General features: G+C 54.6%; 9 protein-coding genes across 9 annotated transcripts; 7 read left to right on the top strand and 2 right to left on the bottom strand.

Annotated features, from left to right (window-relative positions):
- Positions 1–2,120: 2,120 nt before the first annotated feature.
- Positions 2,121–5,208, top strand: AB675_8716 (putative beta-glucosidase A; the record flags this gene model as incomplete). The annotated part of the gene is made up of 6 exons (XM_018149186.1): positions 2,121–2,404; positions 2,458–2,723; positions 2,772–2,896; positions 2,947–3,392; positions 3,441–3,774; positions 3,826–5,208. 6 exons carry the CDS (start codon positions 2,121–2,123, stop codon positions 5,206–5,208), a joined length of 2,838 nt encoding a protein of 945 aa, XP_018004292.1.
- Positions 5,209–5,669: 461 nt separating this feature from the next.
- AB675_8715 (Lipase 3) lies at positions 5,670–7,648 on the top strand (the record flags this gene model as incomplete). Its single annotated transcript, XM_018149185.1, has 4 exons — positions 5,670–5,860; positions 5,946–6,112; positions 6,162–6,209; positions 6,258–7,648. 4 exons carry the CDS (start codon positions 5,670–5,672, stop codon positions 7,646–7,648), a joined length of 1,797 nt encoding a protein of 598 aa, XP_018004660.1.
- An 897-nt stretch (positions 7,649–8,545) lies between these two features.
- AB675_8714 (Trehalose-phosphatase) lies at positions 8,546–11,195 on the bottom strand (the record flags this gene model as incomplete). The annotated part of the gene is made up of 3 exons (XM_018149184.1): positions 8,546–8,648; positions 8,753–10,353; positions 10,413–11,195. The coding sequence occupies 3 exons, from the start codon at positions 11,193–11,195 to the stop codon at positions 8,546–8,548; spliced, it is 2,487 nt and encodes an 828-aa protein (XP_018004742.1).
- A 325-nt stretch (positions 11,196–11,520) lies between these two features.
- AB675_8713 (uncharacterized protein) lies at positions 11,521–12,690 on the top strand (the record flags this gene model as incomplete). The annotated part of the gene is made up of 1 exon (XM_018149183.1): positions 11,521–12,690. One exon carries the CDS (start codon positions 11,521–11,523, stop codon positions 12,688–12,690), a length of 1,170 nt encoding a protein of 389 aa, XP_018004583.1.
- Positions 12,691–12,761: 71 nt separating this feature from the next.
- AB675_8712 (uncharacterized protein) lies at positions 12,762–14,619 on the top strand (the record flags this gene model as incomplete). The annotated part of the gene is made up of 3 exons (XM_018149182.1): positions 12,762–13,213; positions 13,837–13,940; positions 13,997–14,619. The coding sequence occupies 3 exons, from the start codon at positions 12,762–12,764 to the stop codon at positions 14,617–14,619; spliced, it is 1,179 nt and encodes a 392-aa protein (XP_018004665.1).
- Positions 14,620–15,647: 1,028 nt separating this feature from the next.
- Positions 15,648–19,773, top strand: AB675_8711 (PH and SEC7 domain-containing protein; the record flags this gene model as incomplete). The annotated part of the gene is made up of 3 exons (XM_018149181.1): positions 15,648–16,988; positions 17,036–18,587; positions 18,656–19,773. The coding sequence occupies 3 exons, from the start codon at positions 15,648–15,650 to the stop codon at positions 19,771–19,773; spliced, it is 4,011 nt and encodes a 1,336-aa protein (XP_018004357.1).
- A 1,676-nt stretch (positions 19,774–21,449) lies between these two features.
- AB675_8710 (Para-nitrobenzyl esterase) lies at positions 21,450–22,958 on the bottom strand (the record flags this gene model as incomplete). The annotated part of the gene is made up of 1 exon (XM_018149180.1): positions 21,450–22,958. One exon carries the CDS (start codon positions 22,956–22,958, stop codon positions 21,450–21,452), a length of 1,509 nt encoding a protein of 502 aa, XP_018004443.1.
- Positions 22,959–23,650: 692 nt separating this feature from the next.
- On the top strand, positions 23,651–25,351 carry AB675_8709 (Lipase 3; the record flags this gene model as incomplete). Its single annotated transcript, XM_018149178.1, has 2 exons — positions 23,651–23,960; positions 24,027–25,351. 2 exons carry the CDS (start codon positions 23,651–23,653, stop codon positions 25,349–25,351), a joined length of 1,635 nt encoding a protein of 544 aa, XP_018004757.1.
- Positions 25,352–25,800: 449 nt separating this feature from the next.
- Positions 25,801–26,906, top strand: AB675_8708 (Endoplasmic reticulum vesicle protein 25; the record flags this gene model as incomplete). Its single annotated transcript, XM_018149177.1, has 4 exons — positions 25,801–26,019; positions 26,270–26,396; positions 26,493–26,793; positions 26,888–26,906. The coding sequence occupies 4 exons, from the start codon at positions 25,801–25,803 to the stop codon at positions 26,904–26,906; spliced, it is 666 nt and encodes a 221-aa protein (XP_018004328.1).
- Positions 26,907–27,058: the final 152 nt, after the last annotated feature.

Raw genomic sequence — 27,058 nt, 5'->3', positions numbered from 1 at the left:
TTGGTTCAGGTGGACTTTCGGGGCGTGTTTGTGGAGCCAAGAAGCACGAGGAAAGGGCAATTTGGGTCTGGAGTAAGCAATTGGGCCGGAGGGAAGGTTTCGCGGGTTGCCGGAGGGTATTGTGATATTCACGATTCGATTGTGATGGTTGTGGTGAGAATTTGCAGTGATCAGGAAGGTATCGAAGCGCTTAAGAATTGCGGTAAAGGGACAAGAGCGATCCTTAGGATGGTCAAATGGCAAGCACAGGAACGAGTGGTGCCGGCACGGAACAGTGCTACCGGCAGCTGGTTCGTGGCTACGGCAGTGGCTGTGAACCGCTTGAGAGGCTTTTGACATCACGATTCCAAACGCGCAAATTTATTCACGTTACCTTCAACTGACATAACACGTCGCAGAGTTCCTGACTACAAATGATTAGGCGAACAGCAGAAGCGGTGGCCGCCTGAGTATACATGAGAGCGATGTTGACCTGACACGGCACCGAGATCGAGTCGACCGAAACATGCTGTGAGCAGCAGGCTCTCCGGGGCCGCCTGTTCAGAGGAGTCGCATCGTTTCCTACATGTCGAAGCGTGGCAGGAGACCTTTCGAAAGCCGTGCTGTGAGGAGCATGCCATGCTGTCAGGTGCTTGGACGATCGGCAGTAAGTACCTACCTCGGTCCAGGTGCAAGGGCTCGCACCAGCATCGCCTACGAGCTCGAGATGAGGGGCATATTCCCGTGAATGATGGTGCTTTCCATGTAAGCGTCCTCGTCAACGGTCCAAATCCACTGCATATGCCGAGCTAGGACTTTGTCAACATCTCGGAACATGAGTAGTAGCAACAGTAGGGTTTGTAGCGGGCTGATCTCTAGGATAATCTTCGGCCCCTCGTGGTCAGTATTACATACATCGGGGCATATGATGCACGATGCGAAGTGCTTCGGGAAAGAATATGGAAGGTCACATTGTTCAGTCCCCATCCCCTCTTCTTGATTGCGCCGGCTTCACGGAGAGATCGGCTCTGTCGTTAACACTGCATGCACGTGGTCAAACAGGTGATGTCGGCAGGCCCGGGTCTGACATCTGCCTCATCATCCAACAACAATAATAATCGCTTGGTGGGTGAGTGTGTACGACCAAAACCTCGATCTGGCAGCACTGAGGTAGATCTGAAGTCTTTTACAAAGAGCAAAGCTCACTTTCGTATATGCCCTTTCGAGAGCTCATTGTCTTAAGAGGCTAGACCCGGTGAGGGCCGAGCTTTCGAGGATACAACGTAAGCTGTATGAGGCTACTGGCGGCGAGTGGCAATGATACCCGGGCGTCGTTGTGTAAGCAGATGGCTGGGCGGCTTACCCCGAGCTTTTGGACCTGGAGTAATAATGCAACGATACACGGAGCCGCAGCAATACCTCCCAGATTACGAAGTTCCAGAGATGTAGTCTGCCAACGGACAGGCTGACACTTAGGCCGAATGCTTCGCCCGCAGTCTCATTAGAGGACGATTCAAGTCTCAATAGTTTTCCTTGACGTGAGTTTCCTGTGTGTGACTTTCACAGGCACCAAGACTCCGGCGACAAGAGGCAAATGTCGATGGACTGGTAACATCTCGAAGGCTTGCCAAGGCTATGACGGTGAAGTCATCCCGCCAGGATCAATCGCGGGGGAGCACAGGCGGTCGGCTTTTACTGGAGGAAAGCCTAAAAGAGTGCATTTGCGGGTGTAAACAAGAAGTCAGTTCCAGGGTTGCCGGGAGACCCCTGTCTTTGCAGACCTTGTCCTTACCACCTACGAACTAGGCGAGGCACCTCATGATCTGTAGATCTTTTAATGGCAAAGTACTCCGTGAAATGATGTGCTGACCATCGAATTTCTCCGCCTACAACTTGCGATGCAACCATACTGTGGGGCAAGCACCATGGTACCTGACCGATCAGCAGCACAGAGCTGTCATACTCTGGCAAGCGCGAGGTGAGCTCGGAGCTCCTCCCTCGCTTGAGAAATAAAATGTCAGGTCCTCGCTGCGATGCCGGCCTCTTGTCACCTGTGCTTTCTGTCACCGCAGCGACCAGGACAGCCTCTTCGACTTGCTTCAGCTTCGCCTGGGTGATCAAGGCCAAAGTGTGTCCTCATCATGGGGAAGAACTTATGCGCCACGATCGGTCTGCTCGGTCTGGCATTGACCAGCACCGTGTCAGCGCTGCCGTCAGACTTTGAGCTGTCCAAGGCCTTGGACAAGCGACAGCAGCAGCAACCCTTCAACAGTGACTATGATGGTCCCATCCTCGAGTCGCCACCGAGCTACCCATCGCCATGGAGCAACGGCGTCGGCGACTGGGCCGTAGCTCACCAGAAAGCCGTCGCTTTCGTTAGCCAATTGACGCTTGCTGAGAAGGTCAACCTGACCACAGGAACTGGGTAGGTTCCGAGCACATCGGGGCACCCTTTGATCACAGCTGACGAGCTCGCAGTTGGACTAGCGACAGATGTGTGGGTAACACGGGCGCCATTCCTCGACTCGGGTTTCACCAGCTATGCATGCAGGACGGCCCTCTTGGTCTGCGATTCGCCGATCGGGTCAGTGCCTTCCCTGCCGGTATCAACGTCGCTGCCACCTGGAATCGCGAGCTCGCGCTCGAGCGTGGCGCTGCTATGGGTGCAGAAGCTGCCGGAAAGGGTGTTGATGTTCAGCTGGGACCTGCTATCGGGCCACTCGGACGGTTTCCGAACGGTGGACGTAAGTGAACAGTGTGTGGACGGACGCCATCATGGCTGACACCTGCAGGTAATTGGGAGGGCTTCAGTCCCGAACCCTATCTTGCTGGTCAGATTGTCGCCGAGACCGTTAAAGGCATTCAGTCTTCTGGCGTTGTTGCTACCACCAAGCACTACATCGCCAACGAGCAAGAGGTGAGCGCATACATTTGTTTGCTAAGGTGGTGGGCTGATGATGACCACAGCACTTCCGTCAAGTTGGTGAATCGACAGGTCGCGGCTATGATATCACAGAGACCCTGAGCTCGAACATTGATGACAAGACCATGCACGAACTCTATCTCTGGCCATTCGCAGATGCTGTCAAAGCTGGCACCGGGTCCATCATGTGCTCGTATCAACAGGTCAACAACAGCTATGCCTGTGCAAACTCCTATGTACTCAACCATCTTCTGAAGAATGAGCTTGGCTTTCAAGGTTTCATCATGTCCGATTGGGCTGCGCAACACAGTGGAATGAGCTCTGCTGCCGCCGGTCTAGATATGACCATGCCCGGAGACACTCTGTTCAACACCGGCTACACGTTTTGGGGAACAAATTTGACTGTTGGCGTCCTGAATGGCACGCTCCCTCAATGGCGGTTGGACGACATGGCCGTGAGGATCATGTCAGCCTACTACTTTGTGGGCCAGTAAGTACTATCAGAGCCTCTTAGTTCGACGCAGCTAACAAAAACAAGCGACGAGGTCTATACCGATACGAACTTCAACTCCTGGGGTTATACCGCTTTCGGACACATCCACCCAATCGATCCGAACTCTCCCATTGGTCTGGTGAACGAGTTCGTCAACGTACAAGACGATCATCGTTCGGTCATTCGACGGATTGGCCAGCAGTCGACTGTCCTGCTGAAGAATTCTGGTGTGCTACCACTCACCGGTAAGGAGCAACAAGTTGGTATCTTTGGATATGACGCCTGCAGCAATCCTGCTGGTCCCAATGGTTGCGATAATCGCGGCTGCAACAACGGGACCCTGGCAATGGGCTATGGTTCAGGCACTGCAGAGTTCCCTGTGAGACCCCACGACTGTTAAGTATCCGATCTTGACTAACATGGTTGACAGTACCTGGTCACACCGCAAGAAGCAATCGAGACATACATCCTCTCCAACACCGATGGTGTCGTGCAGACTATCTGCCAGAACAACGCAGACACCCAGATACAAAAGCTCGCAAGCACGATAGATACCGCACTGATCTTCGTGAACGCTCACGCTGGCGAAGGCTTTATCGACATTGATGGCAATGTCGGTGACCGAAACAATCTGAGCGTCTGGGAGAATGGCGATCGACTGATCGGCAATGTCACGACATACAGCAACAATACCGTCATTGTGATCCACTCTGTTGGCGCCGTCAATGTCACAGCATGGTACGATAATCCCAATGTCACCGCTATCATCTGGGCAGGTCTGCCAGGTCAGGAAAGCGGCAACGCGCTTGTTGATGTGCTTTACGGTGCTGTCAGCCCTGGAGGCAAACTGCCATTCACCATCGGCCGCAACTTTGACGATTATGGCCCGGCAAAAATCATCTTTGAACCCAATAACGGACAGTTTGGTGCACCTCAAGATGACTTTTCCACCACAGGAGTATTCATTGACTATCGCCACTTCGACCAGGAGGGCATTGACCCAATCTACGAATTCGGCTTCGGACTCAGCTACACCACGTTCGAATTCTCAGACCTCGTCATCACTCCTCGTAACCCCGCGCCATACGTCCCTGGAGGCGGTCTGACCCAGCCTGCACCAACCTACGGGAATGTCTCATCAAACGTGGATGAGGTCATCTACCCTGCCGAGATCGACTACTATTACCTTTACATCTACCCTTACCTCAACAGTAGCGACCTTGAGGCCTCAGCAAACGACCCAGAGTACGGCGAGCCATCTGAAAACTACCTGCCTGCTGGCTACGATGACGCATCTCCTCAGCCAGTCTTACCAGCTGGTGGTGCTCCCGGTGGCAACCCAGGTCTTTGGGAGGTTGTGGCCACCGTCCAGGCACTCGTCACCAATACGGGCAGTGTTGCTGGTGATGAAGTCGCTCAGGTCTATATCGGTCTTGGTGACGGAGAACCACCAAAGGTTCTTCGTGGCTTCGAACGCTTGACCATTCCAGCAGGAGGCTCGGTCACATTCACTGCCGAGCTGACTCGCAAGGACGTCAGCGTCTGGGACGTCGTCACGCAGAATTGGGTTGAGGTCGAAAGCCCTGTCGTCTACGTCGGCTCGTCTAGCCGAAAGACACCGCTCCAAGGTACGCTGACTAGTGGCTCTGGCGGTAGTCCACCAGCAGGTGGCAACGAGACCAGTATCATCCCATATCCGCCAACATACCCGGGCTCTCAGACAGGCTCCTGGGGCTCTTGGGGCGCGAGCACTGTCGTACCGACGGTGACGCAGATTAGCGACGGTCAGCCGCAAGCACCAACGCATACGTGATTGGGCGGGATACCAGGGTAATACACTCACGAGGTTATGAAAAGGTCGCTACTGAGGTACATGCCTGCAGCCACCACGTAATGCACAGCAGGAAAATCATCGGGCAACGAGCATATTGTGGTAGCAGCTACTAGTCATAGTGATAATTCACCATAGGCATAATCGCCGCATCAAAGTATCATGGGAGACTGCTGTTGCTGCACTTCTTCGGGGAGTATTTTTGAACCTCGGCCGGTGACAAAGTCCGTCAGGCCTGCCGAGACCACGTCTCGGGCTCTTTCCCCTCCTCCACTACGATCACCAGCCAGGTCAAATGCGGCACTTGACTCAAGAGGAAGCGGGAGTTGCAGGATTGTTTGGCAGGGCTATCCGACGGAAGTCATGTACAAGAACAGAGCAGTCTGACCAACGGACGCGGAGTGCCTCAACCAGGCGTGAGAATCATTCAGTGTTCGCTGAAGATGACAGCAACGACTCTAAAAGAGTATGAGCATCCTTCAGCCAATGCTGTAGGACTACTCGATACCCGCTTCGACGGCCGGCCATTGGTTCACTTTCGCGGCATCAAGTATGCTAGCATACCGGAACGGTTCGCTGCGCCTGTCTACGAGCAGAGAGTCAAGCAGACGAAGCTAGATGCTACGAAATTTGGGTGCGTGTATACCCTTCCTCATCTTTACCGATCAGTCACCGAACCACCAGGCTTATGATGAGCTGACTTTGCATGCTACGTAAAGGCCACGATGCCCACAGATCCCCGTCGACGTGCGGGATCTGATGCAGATACCGAAGGACTTGGAGCAGTGGCCGCCGGAGGTGGACGATGAGTTTGAGTGCTTGAATTTGAATATTACCGTGCCTGAGAAGATTCAGGGGAAGCTGCCTGTCTTGATATGGGTCTATGGTACGCACTTTGCAAGTCGTGTCTGGTAACTTGTGCTGACATCAAGCAGGCGGTGCCCAAGTCGTCTCGTTTTCGAGCTCGGCACATCGCCTGTGCGGTAAGTGGTGACCCTTTCGTGCTCTATATGACTAGCTCACAGCCCAAGAAACCGGACCACTCGCCGCCCAAGCCATATCCTCCGGCAGGCCAATCGTCCTCGTAAACCCAAACTACCGCCTCAATCTCTTCGCCTACGGCGACGGCAAACCCAACAGCGAAAAGAACCTGCACATCCAAGACCTCCAGCTCGCCGTCCGATGGACCGTGGACAACATCGCTGCCTTCGGCGGTGACCCCGCTCGTATCACCATCGCTGGCGAATCCGCTGGCTCTATCCTGACGCATGCTCTCTGCTTGACGCTCCCGCCGTCGATTTCGATCAGCAGGGCGATCTTATGCTCTGGTTCTATTGGGACATCGCGGTTTCAGAAGTCGGGGTTCTTCGAGCCGACGCTTGAGAGGGTGTTGAAGGCTGTTCGTGAGGCTGCGGCTGCGCAGAAGGTTGAGAGTGTGGAGGATTTGACGCTCAAGACGGCGCCGGTGTCGTTGTTGGTCGCTGGTATGGCTGCGGGGTCGATGATGTCGATTCCGTTGCGGGAGCCGGATGACTTGGCGGACCTCCCGTCTTTGCTCGGTTCATTGACGAGGCTGGAGGCGCTTATGGTGGGGGATTGTGAGTTTGAGGGTGTGCTGTGGATGCATGGTGTTCGTCTGCTCTCGGACGAGGCGCTGAGGGAGTGTTTCCTCGGCAGCTCAGAGCTGGAGGAGGGGGCGGGTGCCTCGTACTCTTCTCGGAATCAGTGCTTGGCGTCGACGTATCTTGACTCTCCATCGTCAAAGGCCTCAGACACGCCAACACTCGGGCTGGGCCAAGCCCAAAGCGGTGCGCTGGACTTCATGGCGGACTACCTCTTCCACGTGGCCAACCACGACATCATCTCCTCGGTGGCATCCTCGAATACGAAGGTGTTCAGCTATGTCTTCGACGAAGCCAATCCCTTCCCAGATCCAAAGTCTCCAGCCGGTGTTCCCCGCGCGCATCATGGCGTCGATCTACTCGCGCTGTGGGACAGCTACGCCTCCGAGTATCCTGTGGAGAATGACGGAGCGTTCGCGAACGTGAGTAAGGCTTATCGCGACAAGATTATTGCTTTCGTCAATGGCGAAGAGCCGTGGGACGCTGTGCAGTCAGCCAAAGATAGCAAGGAAACATATGCGTACGCATTCGGCCCGCGAGGCGCGCACGGCGAGATCACACAAGACGAGTACGCACAGCGGCGAAGGGTGGAGAAGTGGGCGGTCATGAAGGACGTCGGGGATGAGGTGGTTGACGGGGTTTGGCGGAGGCTGATGAGCGCGGTGGAGAAGGCGATTAGGGAAACGATGGCAGCTATGGCTGCTGCTGCTGCTGCGAAGGGAAAGGTCGGCGTGGAAGGTGCGACGGATGATGTTGGGAAGGTAAAGCTTGACGGTGGTGATGGGAAGGGGAAGCTATGAGGTGGCCGGGTGGTGTATAAGTGCGAGGGTTTGAGAAGACCGGTTCGCAGGAATGGGTTTTGCAACCACGGGCAGGAGAACGCGGCCAGAGAGGACGGTAGCAGTCTTTCTGTGACGATAAGTCTGGAGTTCTTCTAGCAAACCGGATGACAAGAATGCTAGCTCTCCGGTTCCTCGCTTGATGTCTGCCGGAAATGCAGCGACTCTAATAATACTCCGGGCTCCTTCGTACCCCTGACCGGCTAACCATAATGATACCGTAGATCCATGCTTGCCAGCACTTGGACCTCTGTGCATATCGGCAATGCAGAATAGTCCCCTGACCTGATTCACTGCCCTCTACCCATCAAAATGACACATCGTCCGCTTCAGGCGTGCACTAATCACATGACCCGCCGTGTCCATCGGACGCCTCGCTGGTTCCATTAACGGTTGCAACCGTACCAACGAGTCCACGAAATCCCTTAGGATGAGACCTGCTAGGATCTTACACAGCATAACGGTAACTGGCCACCACTCTCGGACGAACTGCAGGCCCGTCACGGTATGAACACCCAGGAAGAACATTGCACATGCCTGCCGCTTCTCAAAAGCGATTGAGGACCACCAGTCGAAAGCCGCACAAGCCCATGAATATGCTTGCAGGAAATTGAAGATCCACAGAAGCACGCGGACTTGGTATCTCCGACGCCAGCGGTTGCTTTCAGTGGTCGGCCACCACCACTCCCGGACAAATATCGCGAGCACAGCAAATTGAGCACCAAGCAACTCAATTCCCAATGCCTGTCGGTGCCCGAAAGGAAGAGCGGACCACTAGTCGAAGGCCGCACAAGCCAATGAATATGCTTGCGGCAAAATAATGATCCACAAAAGGACGAGAGCTGCGTATCGCCGTCGCTAGCGGTTGCTTTCCTTCGGAGGCTTCTGCGTCAACGTACCCAGCGCGGCGATCACATCCGCTGGCTCGAGGACGTGGTAGCCGGCCTTGGTCTTTTTGCTGCTTGCTCCTACAGTACAGGAGAAGATGTTCTCAGCCGGAAGGTCAGTATGCAGCAGTGCTTCGAACATGTGCTCGTCCGTAGTATCGTCGCCCATGCACAGCACGAAGCCCGGAGCTCGCCGTCGCCTTGCTCGAGGCCATACTCGTTGATGAGGCGATTTGCGATGAAACCTTTGTTGACGAATGTCGGACGGACTTCGAGATTGGCTTTGCCGGCCATGACTTCGACTTCCCATTTCTTGGCGATGCCTTCTTCCAGCACCTTTTTGCATTCTCTTGCTTGGTACGCGCCGAAGTCAGGGTCGACTTGGCGGTAGTGCCACGTCAGAGCGACGCGTTTGCGCTCGATCCAGCTGCCGGGTGTGCGCTCGGTGTAGTGCGAGAACACATCGAAGACCTCTTTCTGCCATGCCATGTCCATACTAGCGGTCAGGTTCTCCCAATTTTCAGAGCCGGGCCGGCGGAGGAAGCAGCCATGCTCGGCTGAGAGGCCGAGCTCGGTGATGTGGCCCATCCATTCCTCTAGGAAGCTTGCGTCGCGGCCGGAGATGATCCAGACATTGTTGCGGTGATCTTCAGCGAGGGACTTGAGGGTGCGTAGGACTCGATCGGTGGGGATTGCAGCGTTAGGGTCTTTGACGATAGGTGTCAGAGTACCGTCGTAGTCGAACATGAATAGACGTTTTGAGCTGTTGTGGTACTTTGCGAGCATTTTCCGTCGGTCGAGGAGGGGTGTAAGATCTGATTGCGAGAATGATGTGAGGTTGGTGAGTAGACGTTTGAGGAAGTTGTTGGTCCATGTCGAGACTGTGTGAGTGGTAATGTACTCGTAGAGTTTCTCGTGGCTTGCTTTCTTCTCAGCTACTGACATGACTAAAGCCTCGTTGAGAGTGTCTGCGACGCTTCCGAGGTCCCATGGATTGATATGGATGGCATTAGCAAGTGATGCAGCCGTTCCGGAGAATTCAGAGATAATTAGTGGACCGTAGTTCTCCTTCTGGCAAACGATGTATTCCAGTGAGGTCGTGTTCATGCCGTCTCTAACGGAAGTGATCAGACCGACATCAGCGAGTCGCAACAGCGCGAAGTACTGATGTGAGTCGAGGTATTGTGGGTAGTGATGGACTGGTTGATGTGAAAGAGAGCCGAATTCTCCATTGATACGAGAGACAAGGTTCGAAATCCTGTTTTCGATCTTGTGTCCACTGTCATCTTGCTCTTCTTGAACACTGGTCGGAGACGTGACCTGAATCAACACAACCTTTTCGCGCCATTCTGGATACCGGTCTAGGAAGATCTCAAAGGCCTGCAACTTCTGAGCCACGCCTCTAACGGTGTCCAACCGATCTCGACCCACGATGATCTTTTTCCCGCCATACGCTTTCCGCAACGCTCTCATGTGCTCTTCTATTATCGGATCGTCGAATGCGTCACGCTTGACCGCATCTACATCAATGCCGATGGGAAACACATCGACCGCAACATGGGCGCCATATGCATCCACTCCTGCTGAGGTTGATTCGAAGCCAAGTATTCTTTTGCAACAAGAGTTGAAGTGCCGAGCAAAGTTGTAGGATTGAAAGCCGACCATTGTTGCTCCTAATGGACCGCTCAGCACATCTTTCCGCTTCGGCAAGCACCGCATGTACTCCGAACTAGGGAATGGTATGTGAAGGAAGAATCCGATGAAGGCGTTGGGGATTTTCTGCCTCAGAAGATTAGGTAGCAGCATCAGATGGTAGTCGTGAATCGAGATTATGTCACCCGGCTGGTATATCCGCAGGATCCTTCTGCGAAGACGTGATTCATGTGAACGTAATCGGCCCAGGAGATTTTTTCCGCTCTTCCATTGTCGGGGGCATGCTGTCGGTAGTGAAAGAGAGTGTACAGCTCGTGCTCAGCGTAGCGGCGCCAGCGGCCTTGGTCCTTGAGCCGGAGGTCCCCATTCTCAGACATCTCGCTGTCACATAGCCATACAGGCACCATTGTTCCGGTGCACTCATCATTGAGCTGTCGTTCCATGCGTTCTCGGTCGTCTTTGGTGATGACCAAAGTGTCACTTGCCGGATTGTAGACATGAGCCTGCATTCCACGCGTAGGCAATTCTGCCGTGGACTTGGAATGAGTCAAATGATGACTGCCGCCCGAGTGGAACGGCACCGGCTCCTTCTGTGTGGGTTGCGGCGTTGATGATGCAGCTGTTGGACTGGGCGTGTAGTATCGCTCCTGATCCGGCAAAATCTCGCCGGTCCATCCTACGAGTGTATGGTTCCATGGTGTCTTGTCAGAAGCCAAATACGAGAATGAGTCGAACAATGCTGATGTTCCGCGCCGTGGTTTGATCTTCCAGTCACCGCCAACAACGTGATGAAAGGAATAAGGTAGACATATTGATGCACTGATGATGTTGCCGCTAAGCTTCAAGCCGGGGTATGCCCGCCGGGGGTCGAGATCGTCCTTCTGTGGAGGACTCGAGTCTGTCAGGCTCAGACGACGCAGAAGGTCAGCTGGTGATCGCGCGCCTCTGGCGGCGTCGGCAGCGGACATGTCTGATCATGAGCTAGAAGAAGAGAAGTCTGCGTGAACAAAGATAAGCGTGCTGAGGCGGGTACCTCAGCAGTATATGTAGGTGTGGTCACTTGAAAGTTCCGAGTCCAATGGATATGCAGCGCTGAAGGCCGCTGGTCCCCACCCTACGTGAATGCCCGTCGTGGAATTCAATGTTTCAAGAAGTCACGATCGAGTCGCGGTCATCACCTTAGTCACTTCACATTTCCTTGGTCATCTTACCGTAAGGTCTGAGCCGTATCGAGAGCACATTGAGATCACTGTCAGACCCGTTTCTGCGACCTTATTAAATCTCAGCTACTGTATGCCTGGATGTAGGCATCGCCTTCAGCTGCTCATCGCCAGTATTCGCGTCCGAGTTGACGCAAGACATTACCATGTCCGGGCTGACCGCAATCTGTCCCCGGCCCAGTCGACCGAAAACAGACTCAAAGACGAGTACGCAGCCTTGATCGACCCCAAAGATCTCCGAGGTACATTGGAATCCATCCGCGGTGCGAATCGCGCAAATGTGATTCGGAAGATCGGCGACACGACTGAAAGACTCTCACTGCCAGAGCTTGAAGGCATTGCACTCGAGAAACCCTCAAAAGATGCGCTCGCAATCAGGCGAGTCGAGTCTCGACTTCAGCGGGCCGAGCGACAGGAGCAGCGTAGCAGAGAGCTGCGTGATCCGAGGAATCTGGACGATGCTCTGAACCGCTTCCAACTCCATGCCGATCGTCGGCGGTCCCGTAAGGGGATCCCGCCAAATCTCTTGAAGAGTATCATGAGGAGGCAGAAGCAGCAGATCGAAGGCCTCGCTCTGCTGGGCGTAAAAGGCGAAGCCTCACAGAAAAGCCTGGCAAATGACATGGGCAGCGAAAAGCGACCCGCGGGCATGGCGCCACGACTGTTGCCCGATTGGCGGCATGACAGATCGTTGCACATCCATCGCAGAGCGCCCTGGCTACGGAGTTTAGTCGACAGTGATGGCGGCCCTAGAAAGGTCTCACATGAAAGATTACTGACCGAGATACAAGCCTTTGAGGACTTCATAACTCCTAGTGCAGCGGAAGAAAGTGCTGCTGAGCAAGCATTCGCCGATTTCCAACGCATGCTGCAGCCACTCAGGCCCGAACTTGACGCTGAACTGATCGGCTCCCGTGCTAGCGGACTGGCATCTGCCCTGTCTGATATCGACATCAACGTGCGGGTGAGAGGTCAGGAGAGATATGATACGTATGAGGATCGCGAGGGAGCATTGCAGCTTCTCAGCACAGTCTGGAAGAATTTACACAACCAGGTCTACCGCAAGACATTCTCCCCTATGAACTACGTGTCACGCCCCAAAGTTCCTATATTGAAGCTATGGCACACCAACACAGGACTGCGAATGGATGTACAGTCCTCAAACGGCGCTTTCAATAGCCTAGTCTACATCAAAAGCTATCAGCGCGAGTTCCAACAGTCAAGCGGGTATTTCTGGTATTGAGGACTGCGCTACAGCTCCGAGGCCTGGAGAATGGCAACACTGGCGGTCTCACATCTTATCCACTACTCAACATGGTCGTCGCTGCCTGCAAGTCGTGCGAGCTGAAGTACGGACAGGTCGATCCAGCAAGGCACCTGCTCGAGTTCCTGGAGCTGTTCAGCGAGATTGATTTCTTCTCGCAAGGTCTGTCCATCGAGCCGTTCGAAGTCTTCAGTTTGGCGGATCGCCGCGATGTAATGGAACGATTTGGGCTTGGTCCCAACAATCACTCTGTCAAACAAGGCCATATGATGTTCCCAGATCCTGCAGATCCTGTGAACAATCTTGGCAGAGTGACGCAACGCATTCGCGACGTACAAGAGACCATAATTTTGTGGAAGAAGTCGCTTCAGAACCGGATGCTCGTCTGGGATGCTCGTAGTGATGAGCCGGCGGCGAATGCCAAGGCCACGGTGAGCAGCGGTCAAGGGCCTTTCGAAGAGACTTCTTTGCTTGGATCACTGCTTGAGGCAGACTGGCGGCAGTTCGTTATTCAGCGCAATGTCGTGTCTGATTCGAAGTCAGATTTCCAAGAATGGATGGCTGGACCACATTCGTCACGCCAAGGAAGTGGTGTGCTTATGACGCCGCGGGCCATAAAGTCTTATCTGGCCCTTCACGAGCCACACTTACGGAAACAGTGGTTGCAGGTTGAACGTGTGGCCCGGCGAATGTTGCCAGGTCGTTCAGGTTTATTGTAACAACATCACACCTGTCTCATCAATGTCAGACTGTTCATCGTTCAAAAGATGCCGCTGAGGGACCTATGAATGTTTCTCCAATTTCGTGAGCATCGATCTTGTAAAGACGTGATTTTTGCCTGCTCCGGGATCAAGGCAACACCACACTTGCCTTCGCTTTCGACACTTCATGTATCCCGCCAGCGTCGTGCGTTTGCCTCGTTTGTGACATTGTCGTTGCCTTGCTCGCGGTTGAGCATTCTGGACACGGCTTGCTCATGAATAGTCCCCGAATCACATCTCGATATGGCGCCTCGTTCGGACCAGATCGTCGAGGCTCGGAATTCAAGGTGCCTCGCTTCTTCAAGAGGTACGATGGTTGGGAACCTATTTGTATGCAAGCAGCAGGCTGACGAGATGGTCACAGGATCTTCAAATTCCCCCAGATGGACTTCGAGATGGCAGTGTGGGAGATGACGCACCTCCTCATCAGCCCAAAGAAGGTCTTCAAGTCAATATACTACCACAAACGTGAGATGGACCCTACACTACAATGACTCGAACTACGAATGCTGACCTCCTGGCAGAAACGCGGAATACATGGCACCGACCCGACCCATCCTTCACATATCTCCTGTCCTTCTTCCTCCTCCTGACCTCATTCGCCTGGTCCCTCGCCTACACACCCGCCTTCTCCTCCGTGGTCAAACTCGCCCTCATGTTCGTCTTCGTCCACTTCCTCGCCGGCTCCCTCGTCGTCTCCGCAATATCATACTTCCTGGTCGGGCGCCTCCTCGGCCCCGGCGTGGCAGGCTTGCCAGGGCGACGACGACAGCAGGGCCTATTCCCTCAGACCGGAGGCGGCAAGAGCGCGGAAGCACTGGAGTTCGGCTACTGCTTCGACGTGTCGATACGGGCATTCTTCCCGCCGTATGTGCTGCTCTATATTGTGCAGTATATTCTGATGCCGGCTATCAATCACCCAAATCGATTAAGTGTGTTTGTGGCGAATGCGCTGTACCTGGCGGCGGGCATTTACTGGAGTTTGATATTGTTCTTGGGGTATAATGCGTTGCATTTTCTGCATCATACGCAGCTGTTGCTGAGTCCTATGCTGGTCTGGATCATCATATGGCTCGTGTGTACGATATTGGGCATCAACTTGGAATTCTGGGGCATACGGTGGCTGTTCCTTGGTGTCAAGGGCTGAGCTTGCATTTTCAGAGAAGGTCTACGACGGAAGCGGGATTTTTGAGCGCTATTCCGCGTCTGTGGTGCATTAGGTGGGCAAGTCACATTGATCTTCGGCAGAGGCCAGATCAGGCAGCGAAAATGAGGCATTCTTCGAGCGCCTCCAGATTCTTCTCTGCACCTACGGAGACTTTCGATGGAACCTCTGCTACAAGCGTCCGTCCCGTACTATGTGCGAGGCCCGCTCCACGAAGTGCCACAGCATGGGAAAGAGTATTGAGTGTGTTGTTGAAACACTGGCATATGTGACATCTGTCCATAGTCTAGACTTCATTCTGAGAGCCTAGCCTTGGTCGCGGAAGAGGTTGATAGCCCGCTAAGTAGCCAAGCATTCGGACTATGTCGTGTTTCAGTAGCTAGGGCCGATCATGTCTCATGAAGTCACTTCTGCAAGCAGATGTAAGCCGTCGTGCTCTCACGATAGATGGGATCACATTGAACTCGAGCAGATCAGCTTCGCCTTGGTGTTCTGTCTCTAACATCGTCTCCGAAGTTGACTACAAGCAAGGCTGTTGGTGTCAATACGTGTAGCACTTGCGGCTCGCAAGCTTCTCGCGTTTTGTCTGTGCTAAGCTTTTCCTCCGCTAAGGGCTTCATGCAGGGGAAGCGAGTCGGACAAATCATAGGCGAGATCTTCAGGCGGCAATTCTTGGTGCGACTTACCCCTGGTTCGATGGAAGTCGCGACCGCCGACTGCACCTTTTGAATCCTCCCTCCACTGCAGTGCATCTTCTCCAGCTTCTGCTGCGCGATCCTATTTCTCCGGGCAACATCGTGATTGTTATTGTGTTACCACGTGAATATCGTGTACATCCGTCCCGCGTGCCGCAAGTCGAGGAAATAGCGGCTCAAATTCGCATTCAATCTTAAAGTTCACGGCAATTCCGTTTGCGCAATGCAACGAATCGCGCGGTCAAGATTGACGCTGTGTTGACCACGCATGCTCCCGTCGGCTGCCATATCACACGCTCTCGGAGCAAAGAATCTATGTCGTCCATCACCGCCCTAGTCACTCCGCCACGTCCCTCCACGCATCAGCGCTACGACTCTAACTCGTCTGCTCGAAGTCTACAGCGCCCTCGCGTCCAGCCGAACTCTGATCTCGACCGCCAGAATACGCAAAAGTCCTCACACCCGAGTATTGCGGACAATGACCAACCGAAAACGAATGCAAGGGGCAGTCTAGTGCTCGTAGAGCAGGACGACATGGAGGACCCTCACGACCTATCCTTCTCTTCGAACCTTCCACCCCGCGCTTCCATGGTTGAGAACATGGCCTTGGCCCTTGACCAGTTCTCTTCCGGCATGTTCGATGTGACGCCACCAAGGCATACCCCACGGTCCAACAGCTACGATCAGCGGGTGGGCAGAGTACGTGGTCATACTGTTACTTCTTCTACCTCCTCCGATGGAGACATTCGCGATCTTCGTAGCATGCTTGCACCCCAAATCGCATCCTCTCGAACCGTCAAGCGGGATTCGGACAAGTACCAGAAGAACCTCAACAAGCTGCCTAGCATCTTTGGAGAAGACGAAGACTCAGTGAGGGCCAAAGTGTACGACGCTCAGCGAGCTGGTCCGTCTAGACCGAAAGTGAGGCGGCCTACGAAGGGCAGTGCCAACAGTGCAACTTCGAGCATAGACTTGGGTCATCTCGCTGCATATCAAGGCAGACTAGGACACGCTGGTGATCGACGGTCTCGTAGCTTCGACTTCGGATCACATCAACGTCCTGCTCGTTTCAATCTCTCCGACGACATGGGTATCGCACCTACACCAGTCATCGCTCCTGGTCCTGAAGCGCAAAAGAGCCCTAACAAGCCCACTCTAGCGCCGCCTGTAGCACGCAAGAACAGTGCTCGATCATCAAAGAGTGCGGCGACGAGAAAGCCTCGAGCTGGGACACTTGGAACTGCTACCGTCAAGAGTAAGACACCCGATGCTCTTCCACCTATGCCCGTGAGGCCAGGACAATTTCAGGTGGTCACAGATGCCAGAGCATCGCCTCACGACACATCACTTGGCCCGAGACCCGGATTCTTTAGAAGAGTGTTCGGGTCTTCCAAGCCGGCGTCGCACAATGAGATCGCACAAACATCATCTGCACGCACTTCGCTAGACCTCAATGCCCCTCAGAGCCTATCTCAACGTCCTGAACCACTCTCTACAGAGTCGTCTGCGAACAAGGAAAATCAGCCTGCTTTACAGAAAAAGACGTCGTCATTCTTCCGGCGCAGAAAGCGCTCAATCAACAATCCTGCACCTCCACCTATGCCGCTAACATTGTCTTCGAACGGCGTTGCTCCACGTCATGGTCATCAGGACAGTGTCAGTAGCTGAGGGCATTCATGGACCCATATCTGTCGACCGAGCAGCCTGAAAGTGCCAAAAAGACGGGTAGTTCGGGGGAGACTTTCTACACACCCGGCCTAGGATCGCCGACTGTGGACGAGGATGACATGAAGACTCCTACGAAGGCGTCTCATGTGTTGCGCAACACAGCAGCCCCAGCGTCTAAGCCGAATGGCTTTTTGAGACCTCATCACGATTCATTCTTGGCAGACTCGAGCGGCTCGGAGGGCAATCCATCTCCATATCTTCTACAGAACAATAACAACAGCCAACTCAGCAACTCTTCGTCGAACAGGCTGACAGCAAGTGCCAAGAATCAGTCCTCAAACTCTGTTACAGCAATTCGACGTGTTGACACAACCGGCACTCAGGCGTCAGCGAGCTCTTTGGCAGGCGAAAGTGCATCAGAGAGCCTACGGCAGATCTCATCCGATAAGCTGAATGGTACGAGTGAAGTGCGACGAACTGTCTCGAACACGTCTGCGCCATTGGCAGCGTCCCCCATCAGTGACTATCGCTCGGCCCCTAGCACTCCTGTTCCCATCGAGCTGGGCGGACCCGGACCTGAAGTGCATGTATCGCGACCAAGCATCAGCTCGAATCCTCAAGAGGCAGCTAGGGTCAAAGCTGAGAAGATCTATAACAATGTGGATGACGATCTCGGGCAGGATGCTGCAGCTGCCTGGTTGGGCGATGCAGGACCTGAGCGGGAAGTCGTCCGGACCGCTTTCATGGACCTATTCGACTTCAAGCACTGCAACATCTTGGCTTCTCTACGCAAGCTGTGCGATCGTATCGTGCTCCGAGGCGAAACTCAGCAGATGGATCGCTTGCTGTTCGCATTCTCTCATCGCTGGTGTGCTTGCAACGACACCCATGGATTCAAGTCGCTCGATGTTGTGCACACCATCTGCTACTCCATCCTGCTACTCAATACCGATCTGCATCTTGCTGATATTGGGTCCAAGATGACGAAGGGACAATTTGTGCGGAATGCGCTGCCGACGATCAGACACGTGGCTGGCGAACGCAAGGACCTTGCTCCTGGTGATCTGCAGCGTAGCAACACTGATGATGACGGCCGTAGTGCTTCTGTTGACCATGATCAGACGGTGCGCCTGACCAAGAGACCTGTTGACAAGTTGACGCGAGAGGACTCCGGAGATGTTGATGCGTCCGTTGTTGGAGGTGCGCTCGTTGATGCGCCATACAAAGGTTCCGAACGTGGTTGGGACGCACAGATCGAGGCTGTCTTGCGCACATTCTATGTGTCTATATCCCAGCAGCCCCTACCACTCTTCGGGTCCGAAGTCGAAGCCGTGCCAGCCCAGTCAAACAACAATTTACTCAACTTAGGGTCCAGCATGCTGCGCCGCACACCAAGCACGATCAGTAAGGCACATTCTGACCTGAGTCGGCCACGAATGGGTCCTGAAAGCAAATCCTTAGGTGCACGCTGGGCAGCTAAGGCTCGATCGAGACCACGGCTACCATCAGCTCCAGGATTTGGATCTAGTAGAACTAGTCTGGACGAGCAATCATCGGCATGGAGTCCGTCCGTGTCCAGCACATGGAGTAAGAATTCGATCGGGAAGACTCTCACGTCCATGTCTGTGGACTCCTTTGGTCCGGATCCCGGCAAGGACTATCAGTCCTCGATCGCTTCGCCAATGCACTGAGTCAAGCGATTATCCGTGAAGACCAGTTCGAGTTGAACTCCGACGATGGTGGCATGAAGACCGGTCCGCTGCTCGAGGATGAGTCGCTCGAGTTGTGCGGAGCGCCCTGGGCTAAGGAGGGCATTCTCAAGCACAAATGCCATCTTGAAGGTGTTGACAAGCGGTCCAAAGATCGCAATTGGAATGATTGCTTTGCTGTCATTGAGCGAGGCTGGATGCGCTTGTTCTCGTTCTCCAGCACGGCCAAAACACTTCGGTCAAAGGCCGGAAAGCAGAAGTCGAATGGCGTGGTCGGTGGAGGCAACTGGCAGGACAACGCCGAAGAGGTGTGGAAATTCATGCTACGGCACGCCATCGCCAGTGCACTACCGCCGCCAGGGTATTCTAAGAGTCGACCTTACGTATGGGCATTGAGCTTACCGACTGGCGCTGTGCACTTGTTCTCTGTCGGCACGCCTGACATTGTCAAGGAGTTCGTCTCAACCGCGAACTTCTGGAGTGCCCGACTTTCCAAAGAGCCTATGGTGGGTGGGGTCAGCAACATGGAATACGGCTGGAGTGACAATGTCGTCAACAGGGCATTGATACCGACCTCGGACTCGACCAAAAGCATGAGCATCAGCGGTTCACGGCCCAGCACACAACTTTCCATGCGCAGCTCGATCGACCACCATGGTACCGTCCGAGCACGCATGGCCGGCGATCGTGCCTACATCAACGAATGGAATCCGCCGCAACAGTCCATGTTCGCGTCCCAGCTGCTGGAGGTGGACCAGCTCCGTGCCCTACAAGCATACGTGCACAGCGTGGAAGAAGAGCTGCAGAAGCACAATGAGCTCCGTGGAGCAATGCAGCTGGCGTACTCGCCCAAGCATATCAATGCGGGCAAGGCGATGAACAATTGGGAGCGGAAGAGCAGTTATTTGCTGAGGGAGATTGTGAAGTTTAGGACGTATATCGATACGTTGCAGAACGCGCAGGTGACGAAGGAGCGGATCTATAAGATGAGGAAGCAGGAGGAGGAGAATCGCGAGACGGCGGAGGATGTCAGGAAGTTGATGGGGGATGGGCCTTTGGAGTGATTGACGTGATGCACAAGTGCAAAACAGGCACGATGGAGACGACGGAGATGATGTTTTGAAGGCTTTGATGTGTCATGATTATGGTGGTTGATTTCTTGGAGCGGATGAGGTTGAGACTGTCGAGTCATCTTGACGGCAGTCGTGTACTTATTATTTCGAGAAAGCAGGCGCTCTGGGGTGAGCGTACTGCTTTTTCTGTTATCCAATAGTCGCAGCTAGCCATAGGGCGGCTCGGGATCGTAATGCGACAAGTGTTGCCTGTGCTATGCTTCTTGGACAATTTTTCTCATCCATCTGACACCGATCAGCAGGGGGGGACCCAGTTGGACCGGCTGACAGGGAAATTGGCAGGCCGGTTGACGATCTCTCGCGACTGCCGTGGCCAGACACCATGAGCAGGAATCGCGGGCAGCGGACTGCACTCGCACCTACTCCTCTGGGCCCTTTTCTGCGACAGGGGCGTTTGGCTGGTGGCGATTCGTACCTGCCTTCCTCGACACTTGCTGCAGGACTGCAGGAGCGATCAGGAGAGGGCATTCGCGCCTGCGTTGCTAGACTCTCACGCCGGCGCTGCAGGAGCGTTCGGCTTAGGGCGTTCGCGCCGGCCTGCATCGACATGCACTACGACAACACAGGAGCGACCGGTTGGCAGCAACCGCACCTACCTCTCTGGAAATGGTGTACGGCAGGAGTGACTTGCTGGCGGGATTCGCACCTGCCGTTCCAGGTGGTCTTCACGGCAGGGGCGATCGAGGTGAGGGCCTTTTGGCGAAGCCTAGTGAAGTCTGTTGGCAGGAGCGCTGTGTTGATGACGACGTCGAAGGAGGACGAAGGATTGGTTGGTGTATAGTTGTGGGGACGATTTCGTGTTCGATTGTAGGCGTGATGGGACTTGAGAGATTTGTGGTTGTTTGGGAGTCGTTGAAGGTGAATTTTTCTGCCTTGATCAATCCCCACCCTTCTGACTTACGGTATAATGGCTGTCTGAGTGCGAGGAAGACTGTCGGCAAAACAAAGGATGGTTCTGATAGCACGGTATGAGTACTAGCCTTGCTCCCGCTCGTGGATATCCAGGCTCGCACGAACTCTGTCGTTCGTTGACTCATTTGTGTGTCTGGCATCTCCTGATAATATTGGCTCTTTCCACGCTGACTTCCTCCTCGTGTGGGGCATTCGAGTGGAGGGGAACGGGTGGAGGGTAGACTGACTTTCCGCTGTGCAACTGAGTTGTGGCGGAATCTGGGGCGCGACGGATAGAAGAGTCAAAATGGCAAGGGAAGGGAAGTGAGTGGAGGACATACTTTCCGCTGTGCGAAGTGAATCGCGGCGGAATCTGGGGCGCGACAGATAGAAGTCCATATGCGTCGTATTGGGAAGAGGGGTGGAGTGCAGACTTCCCGCTGGCAATCATGGCGGAACCCTGGCGGAATGCGGGGCGCAACAGATAGAAGTCCATATACGTCGTATTGGGAAGATGGGTGGAGTGCAGACTTTCCGAGGAAGATGCATATCTCGGCTGGCTGTCTTGTAGTATGGATACTGCCTGAGAATCGCCCCGCGTGATAGAGGTCCGAGGTTCTCCCAGTACAATTCCATGTAAGCTTTGAAGCGATTGAGCGTCACGCGTGTGACTTTCCCTTTATTTCTGTTGATGCGATTATATAGTACGAATCGACCTAGTCAGAGCTCTGACAAGTGCTATCGTACTTGATGCCAGCTGCAAAGACGGCACTCGTGTTGCCATCCAGTGCCAGCTCGACCAATGTGTTCTCTGCCGCATCATAGGTTGGCCACCCGTACCGACTCAAACCATTCACGGGATCTTTCGCAAATGCTACCCAGGCACCCTGCATATATTTGCTCGTTTCATCCTCGACCTCAGTATCTGGACCCGAGAAATCTGATGTGCCAAATACAAGCGGCAGCTCGGAGGAGTGATAAGAGCGCAGCCACTCCAACGGCTGTAGGTTTGGGAAGTAACCCAGGTATCGCCAACGCCAGACTGGGACATCGTGTTCAGCCCTCACCTCTGCAGCGCGTCCGATCCCGCAAGCTGTTCGGTTTGTGCCGATCTCGACCAGTGTCTGGTTCGGCGCTGAGCCGTCTTCGTTGTAGGGTGCACTCAGCGTTTGGCCTTCGTCGTTGGTGTTGCCTGCCAGCAGCGGTACCTTTGCGAATCTGCCTCTGGCCTGTAGGTCTGAATAGTTGGAGAACTTTGTTTCGTCGTCCGTCGTTGGGCCGAAGCCTAGGCTGAGACCGTCGTTGTCGCTGGCATTGTATGAGCTGAGTACGCCGATGATGTCTTCTGCTGGAGCTGTCTGCATGCAAGCGAACTGATCATACTTGTCCTCCTGTGTACAGCCGACCTGCTGGGCGACGTATGTGAAGTTGGACGTGTCTGACGCGGAGCGGCCTGCACCGTCGCCACTGCCTGAGTCGATTGCAAAGCCGTAGACGACAGGGTCGTCAGGCCACGCGTAGGCGTAACTGTCGGCAGAGCCAGCACCGGCCGACTGGCCCCACAGGATCATACGGGACGGGTCGCCGCCAAAGGCTGCGACGTTGTTGAAGGCCCACTCGACTGCTTTCCGCTGATCCAGTAGACCAAGGTTCAGGTTGTGTTGATCAAGACCGGCGGCATTGGGAAAGCCGAAGATATTGAGGCGGTAGTTCATCGTGACCACAATTACATCTTGCTGGTCGCGAACCATTGGTCCACCATACTTGTAGGGGGAGGCCCCCCCACCTCCCGTGTAGCCGCCTCCAGGAATATACAAGATGACCGGGAACTTCTGCCCTTCCGCTCCACGAGGAGTCCAGATATTGAGAGTCAAGCAGTCCTCTGTGTCCTGTTGACCGGGTGTAAGAAGAAATCCTTGGAGATGCTCGGTGTAGACCGTCTTCTGGCCGTTGTCGAGCTGGATACACGATGGACCAAACCAAGTGGCATTGATGACCTCTGAAGAGGACTTCTTGGTGACTGGCGGCCGGAAGCGGTATTGGCCCAGAGGAGGCTCGGCGAATGGCACGCCCCGGAAGACTCTGACATTTGGCATGTTCTCTTCGAGTGTGCCCTGGAGCACAAGTGACCCGGTCTTGACGAGGAGGTCATCACTGCTGCTGTAGTCTTGGGCCAGAACAACGCCCAGGGTTAGACCCAGGCAAGCGATTGCGGTCCAGCGCATCTTGTCCAGGCGGGTGAATCGAGCTTGGAACACCTACCTGTGAAGCACTCCCAAGCATTGCCGTTTTCCCTTATAACTTAGCTTGTACATGGCAGTCTAGAAGTGGGCACAAGCCTTCACATCGCCCAATTTGCATCATCCGGTTCTCAAACTCATGATGGCAGATGTCTTTGCCGCTGGAGGTCATCTGCCTGAAGGTACGACTCATACATATGACGCTAACAGACCTGATTCCATTGACGACTCCAGCTTCTGACCGACAGACTACCCAAACAGCGACACGGCAGAACTCCTAGCTTGATTCTCCCCAAGCGGTGTCTTGGCATTACCCCAGACTCCGCCGATCTGTGGAGGTTGGTGCGGAGGCACAAAACTTGAAAATGCTGCATTTGCGAATGATGACACTTGCCGAGGTCGCTGTGTCGTCAAATGGCGGGAAAGCACTTTCCCGAACCATGTTCTATGAACATCAGCAACCTCCACTGCCCATTCGCGACTAGGCATGCTCGAGGGAACCCACAACAGCTTCGTTAGCCGACCTTGATAGCGCACAAGGATGTGCACATCTGCCAACGGATGAGCCAGTGTGCCGCCGGAAGTGCTCGAGCATACAAGATGACAAGGCGGTCCATTCCGTCAGTCCTTGCGAATGGTCAGGCCTATCGTTGTGACCTGCCTAGGTAATCAGCACCATGAAAGCTGTACAATGGATGCTCACGGCACTGGTTGGCACGACGAGTGCTGCTCCAGCTTCCTCCCATGGAGACAGGCAGCACGATGGACCAGTAGCCCATGTCAAGAACGGTACTTATGTCGGACGTCACTTGGACAGCTACAACCAAGATGTGTTCCTCGGCATCCCCTTCGCAGAGCCGCCAGTGGGCGACTTGAGGTTCAGCAATCCAGTTCATTTCGATGCTCACTGGACGGGTGTTCGTGAAGTAAAGGAATACGGCCCAGCATGCGTCGGCTATGGGGCAGCTCAAATTGGATACGACGTCAGTGAGGACTGTCTGCAACTCAACGTCATCCGGCCATGAGGCATCAGGGAATTGCTCCCAGTGGCAGTCTGGATCTTTGGTGGCGCTTTTGTTCAGGGTTCTGGCGTTGACCGGCGGTATAACATGTCTTTCATGGTGGATCGATCTGTTGGTATTGGTCAACCGATCATGGCTGTAACGCTGAACTATCGCCTGGGTGCGTGGGGCTTCTTAGGCTCTGAAGAAGTCACTGCGTCAGGTCAGTCGAACTTCGGATTGAGAGACCAGAGGTTGGCGCTGGCATGGATACAGGAGAACATCGCAGCTTTTGGTGGCGATCCCTCGAAAGTCACCATCTTCGGTCAGAGCGCTGGAGCCGCGTCTGTTGGCTTTCATCTGCTCGCATTTGACGGTAGAGACGATGGTCTCTTCCGCTCGGCGATCATGCAGAGTGGTGGCCCACTCGCACTCAGCAGTCTGACAAGTCCAACTCAGGCTGCATACGACAATCTCACCGCCACCATCGGATGTTCTTCCAACGGGGATAGTCTCGCCTGCCTCAAGCCTACTCCGTATGAGGTTCTCAACGAAGCCATCAACTCCTCCGCTCTTGTCCGTGGCGCTTTCGGTCCCAAGATTGACGGCGATTTCATCGCCCGATACTCCTCCCAGCAGCTTGCCGACGAAGCATTCGTCCACGTGCCGATCATTATCGGGGCTAATTCCGATGAAGGCACGGCGTATGCGCCACTAAATCTTAACACGACCGCTGACTTTATCGCGTCCCTCACCAGTGGGGACATTCCATCCGACTTGGCCGAGCGCCTGGCAGAACTATACCCCGATGATCCAACTCTGCCGCTCGAGCTCGCCAACCTCCCCAACAACTTCGTCCCGAACGCCAGCTATGGCGCATACTTCCGCCCAGCAGCCACATATACGGGCGACCGCACCTTCATCGCAGGCCGTCGCCTCGCAGCACAGACGTGGGCAGGGGCCGGGCTGCCTGTATGGAGTTACCGGTTCAACGCGATCCCTGCATGGGCCAATCAGATGGACGGCGTTGCACACTTTTCGGAAGTGGCCTTTTCCATGTACAACATAGAAGGTCTTGGGTACGAACCAGTCAGGAAGCCACCGTTCGAGGCGAAGCCCGAGAGCTATACTGAATTAGCGGAGCTGATGAGTGGGGACTGGGTGAGCTTCGTGGCGAGTACAGATCCAAATGCATGGCACGGAAGGAGGTTCTTGAGTGGCGGAGAGGTTGCCTGGCCAGCTTATGCGACCGAAGACGAGGGCAAGGTCAACTATGTGTACGATGCCAATATGACCAGCTTTGTGGAGAAGGACGACTGGAGACGGGTGGGAATCGACGCTATACTGAGTGCAAGCGTGGACGTCTACGAGCGATAGCAAGGCTAGTACCGATGTCGTAGTATCGGTGCCATCATTGTTTTCGCTTGTAGGCTTTCGTTCCTGTCCTTTGACCCGTCCTCAACCTCTCTGTCAAGGCTACCGAACATAGCGGTTGTAGCAGTAGTTGATATAGATCTTTCGGAGCGGAACATCCCTAGGCCGAAGAACAGGGATGAGAACTCAAAATGGCCCCTGAACCTCCCCCAAAAAGTGTCGCGAGATCGCAGCCCACGAAATATCGTCAACGACATCGACGAGCAGTTGCGCCTTCTCTCTGGACAGCATTGACTTGCCTGTCGTCCGGTACCGCGACGGGTAGTCTATAATTCATTTCCTTCGCTGCGTCTCACCGATTACTGACCGCCTGAGCGGCTCACCTCCCCGCCCACATTCGGCGCTGCTTCCTCCCTCGCCCATTCCGCATTTTCACACCTCCACCATCAACGATGACGCCTCCAGCAAGGCAGCCCTTTCTTGTCTTCACCGTCCTCCTGACTCTCCTCTCCACCTTCGCCACAGCCCTCAAATTCGACCTCCTCGCCCACCCGGGCCATTCGACAAAAAACGAGCGCTGCGTGCGCAACTTTGTCAATCGGGATACGTTGGTCGTTGTTACCGCGACTGTCGGGGGAAGTAAGGGAGATGGCATGGTTGTTAATATGCATGTGAGTCAGTCCCGGAGCCCGGTTGGAACAAATGCGGAGAACGGAATTGTTGCGCTGGGCTAGGAAGGACGGATCAGTGGGGGTGGTTGTGGTGAGCGGGCACACCACCTGGTGTAGATTGGCATGACTGAGCAGGGCTCAGCAAGAAGAAGAACAACAGGAGTGGGCACGGAGGGCCGACGTTATCTGTCATCAGGGGATGGAATTGCCATTCTACGGACCATCAAACTGACGTATTGTCGACGAGCAGATCAAAGACGCAGTAGGCAATGACTACGGCCGCCCCAAGGACGTCGTCGGCGAGTCCCGCACAGTCTTCACCTCCCTCGCCGACACGGCTTTTGACGTATGCTTTGAGAATACCCTTTCTGGGCGCGGTAAGTACTATCCAGTACGCACAACCTGTCCCACCGCCCGCTTCCGGCACCTCTTCCATGAAACCCACGAAACCATCTCACTGACGCTCCCACCAGTATCACAAAACGACCCCTCCCGCTCAATAGAGCTCGACATCGACATCGGCGCTGACGCCCGCGACTGGGCCGGCCTGCAAGCCGCCGAAAAGCTCAAACCTGTCGACACTGAACTCCGGCGCATCGAGGCCTCGGTCAATGAGATAGTGCAAGAGATGGAGTATCTGCGGATGCGGGAGCAGAAGCTGCGGGACACGAACGAGAGCACGAATGAGCGGGTGAAATGGTTCAGTCTGGGCACGATGGGGGTGTTGGTTAGCTTGGGTGGTTGGCAGGTTGTTTACCTGAGGGCTTATTTTCGGTATGTGTGCTTGCAGTCTTCTGCTCTGTTTGCTTCGTGGAGGACGACTACGGCGTGCATGTCTGGGAACATGACTAATTCGCGGTCTCTGCAGGTCGAAGCATCTCATCTGAATGCCACGGGCACTTGTCAAAACTCATTCTCCAAAATGTCAATGTCAACGATTCCAGGCGACTGCGTTGGGAACGGCGGATGCAGCCACAGCTCTCGAGGTCGCAGTGGAGCTGCAGAGACTCTATGGGATTGTCCACACGACTATCGACAG

Source organism: Cyphellophora attinorum (genome assembly GCF_001299255.1).
Source record: "Cyphellophora attinorum strain CBS 131958 chromosome Unknown Contig3, whole genome shotgun sequence".
In the NCBI taxonomy this organism is placed as follows: Eukaryota; Fungi; Ascomycota; class Eurotiomycetes; order Chaetothyriales; family Cyphellophoraceae; genus Cyphellophora; species Cyphellophora attinorum.
Note: the sequence above shows the minus strand (reverse complement) of the source record. Positions and strands in the feature narration are given on the sequence as shown.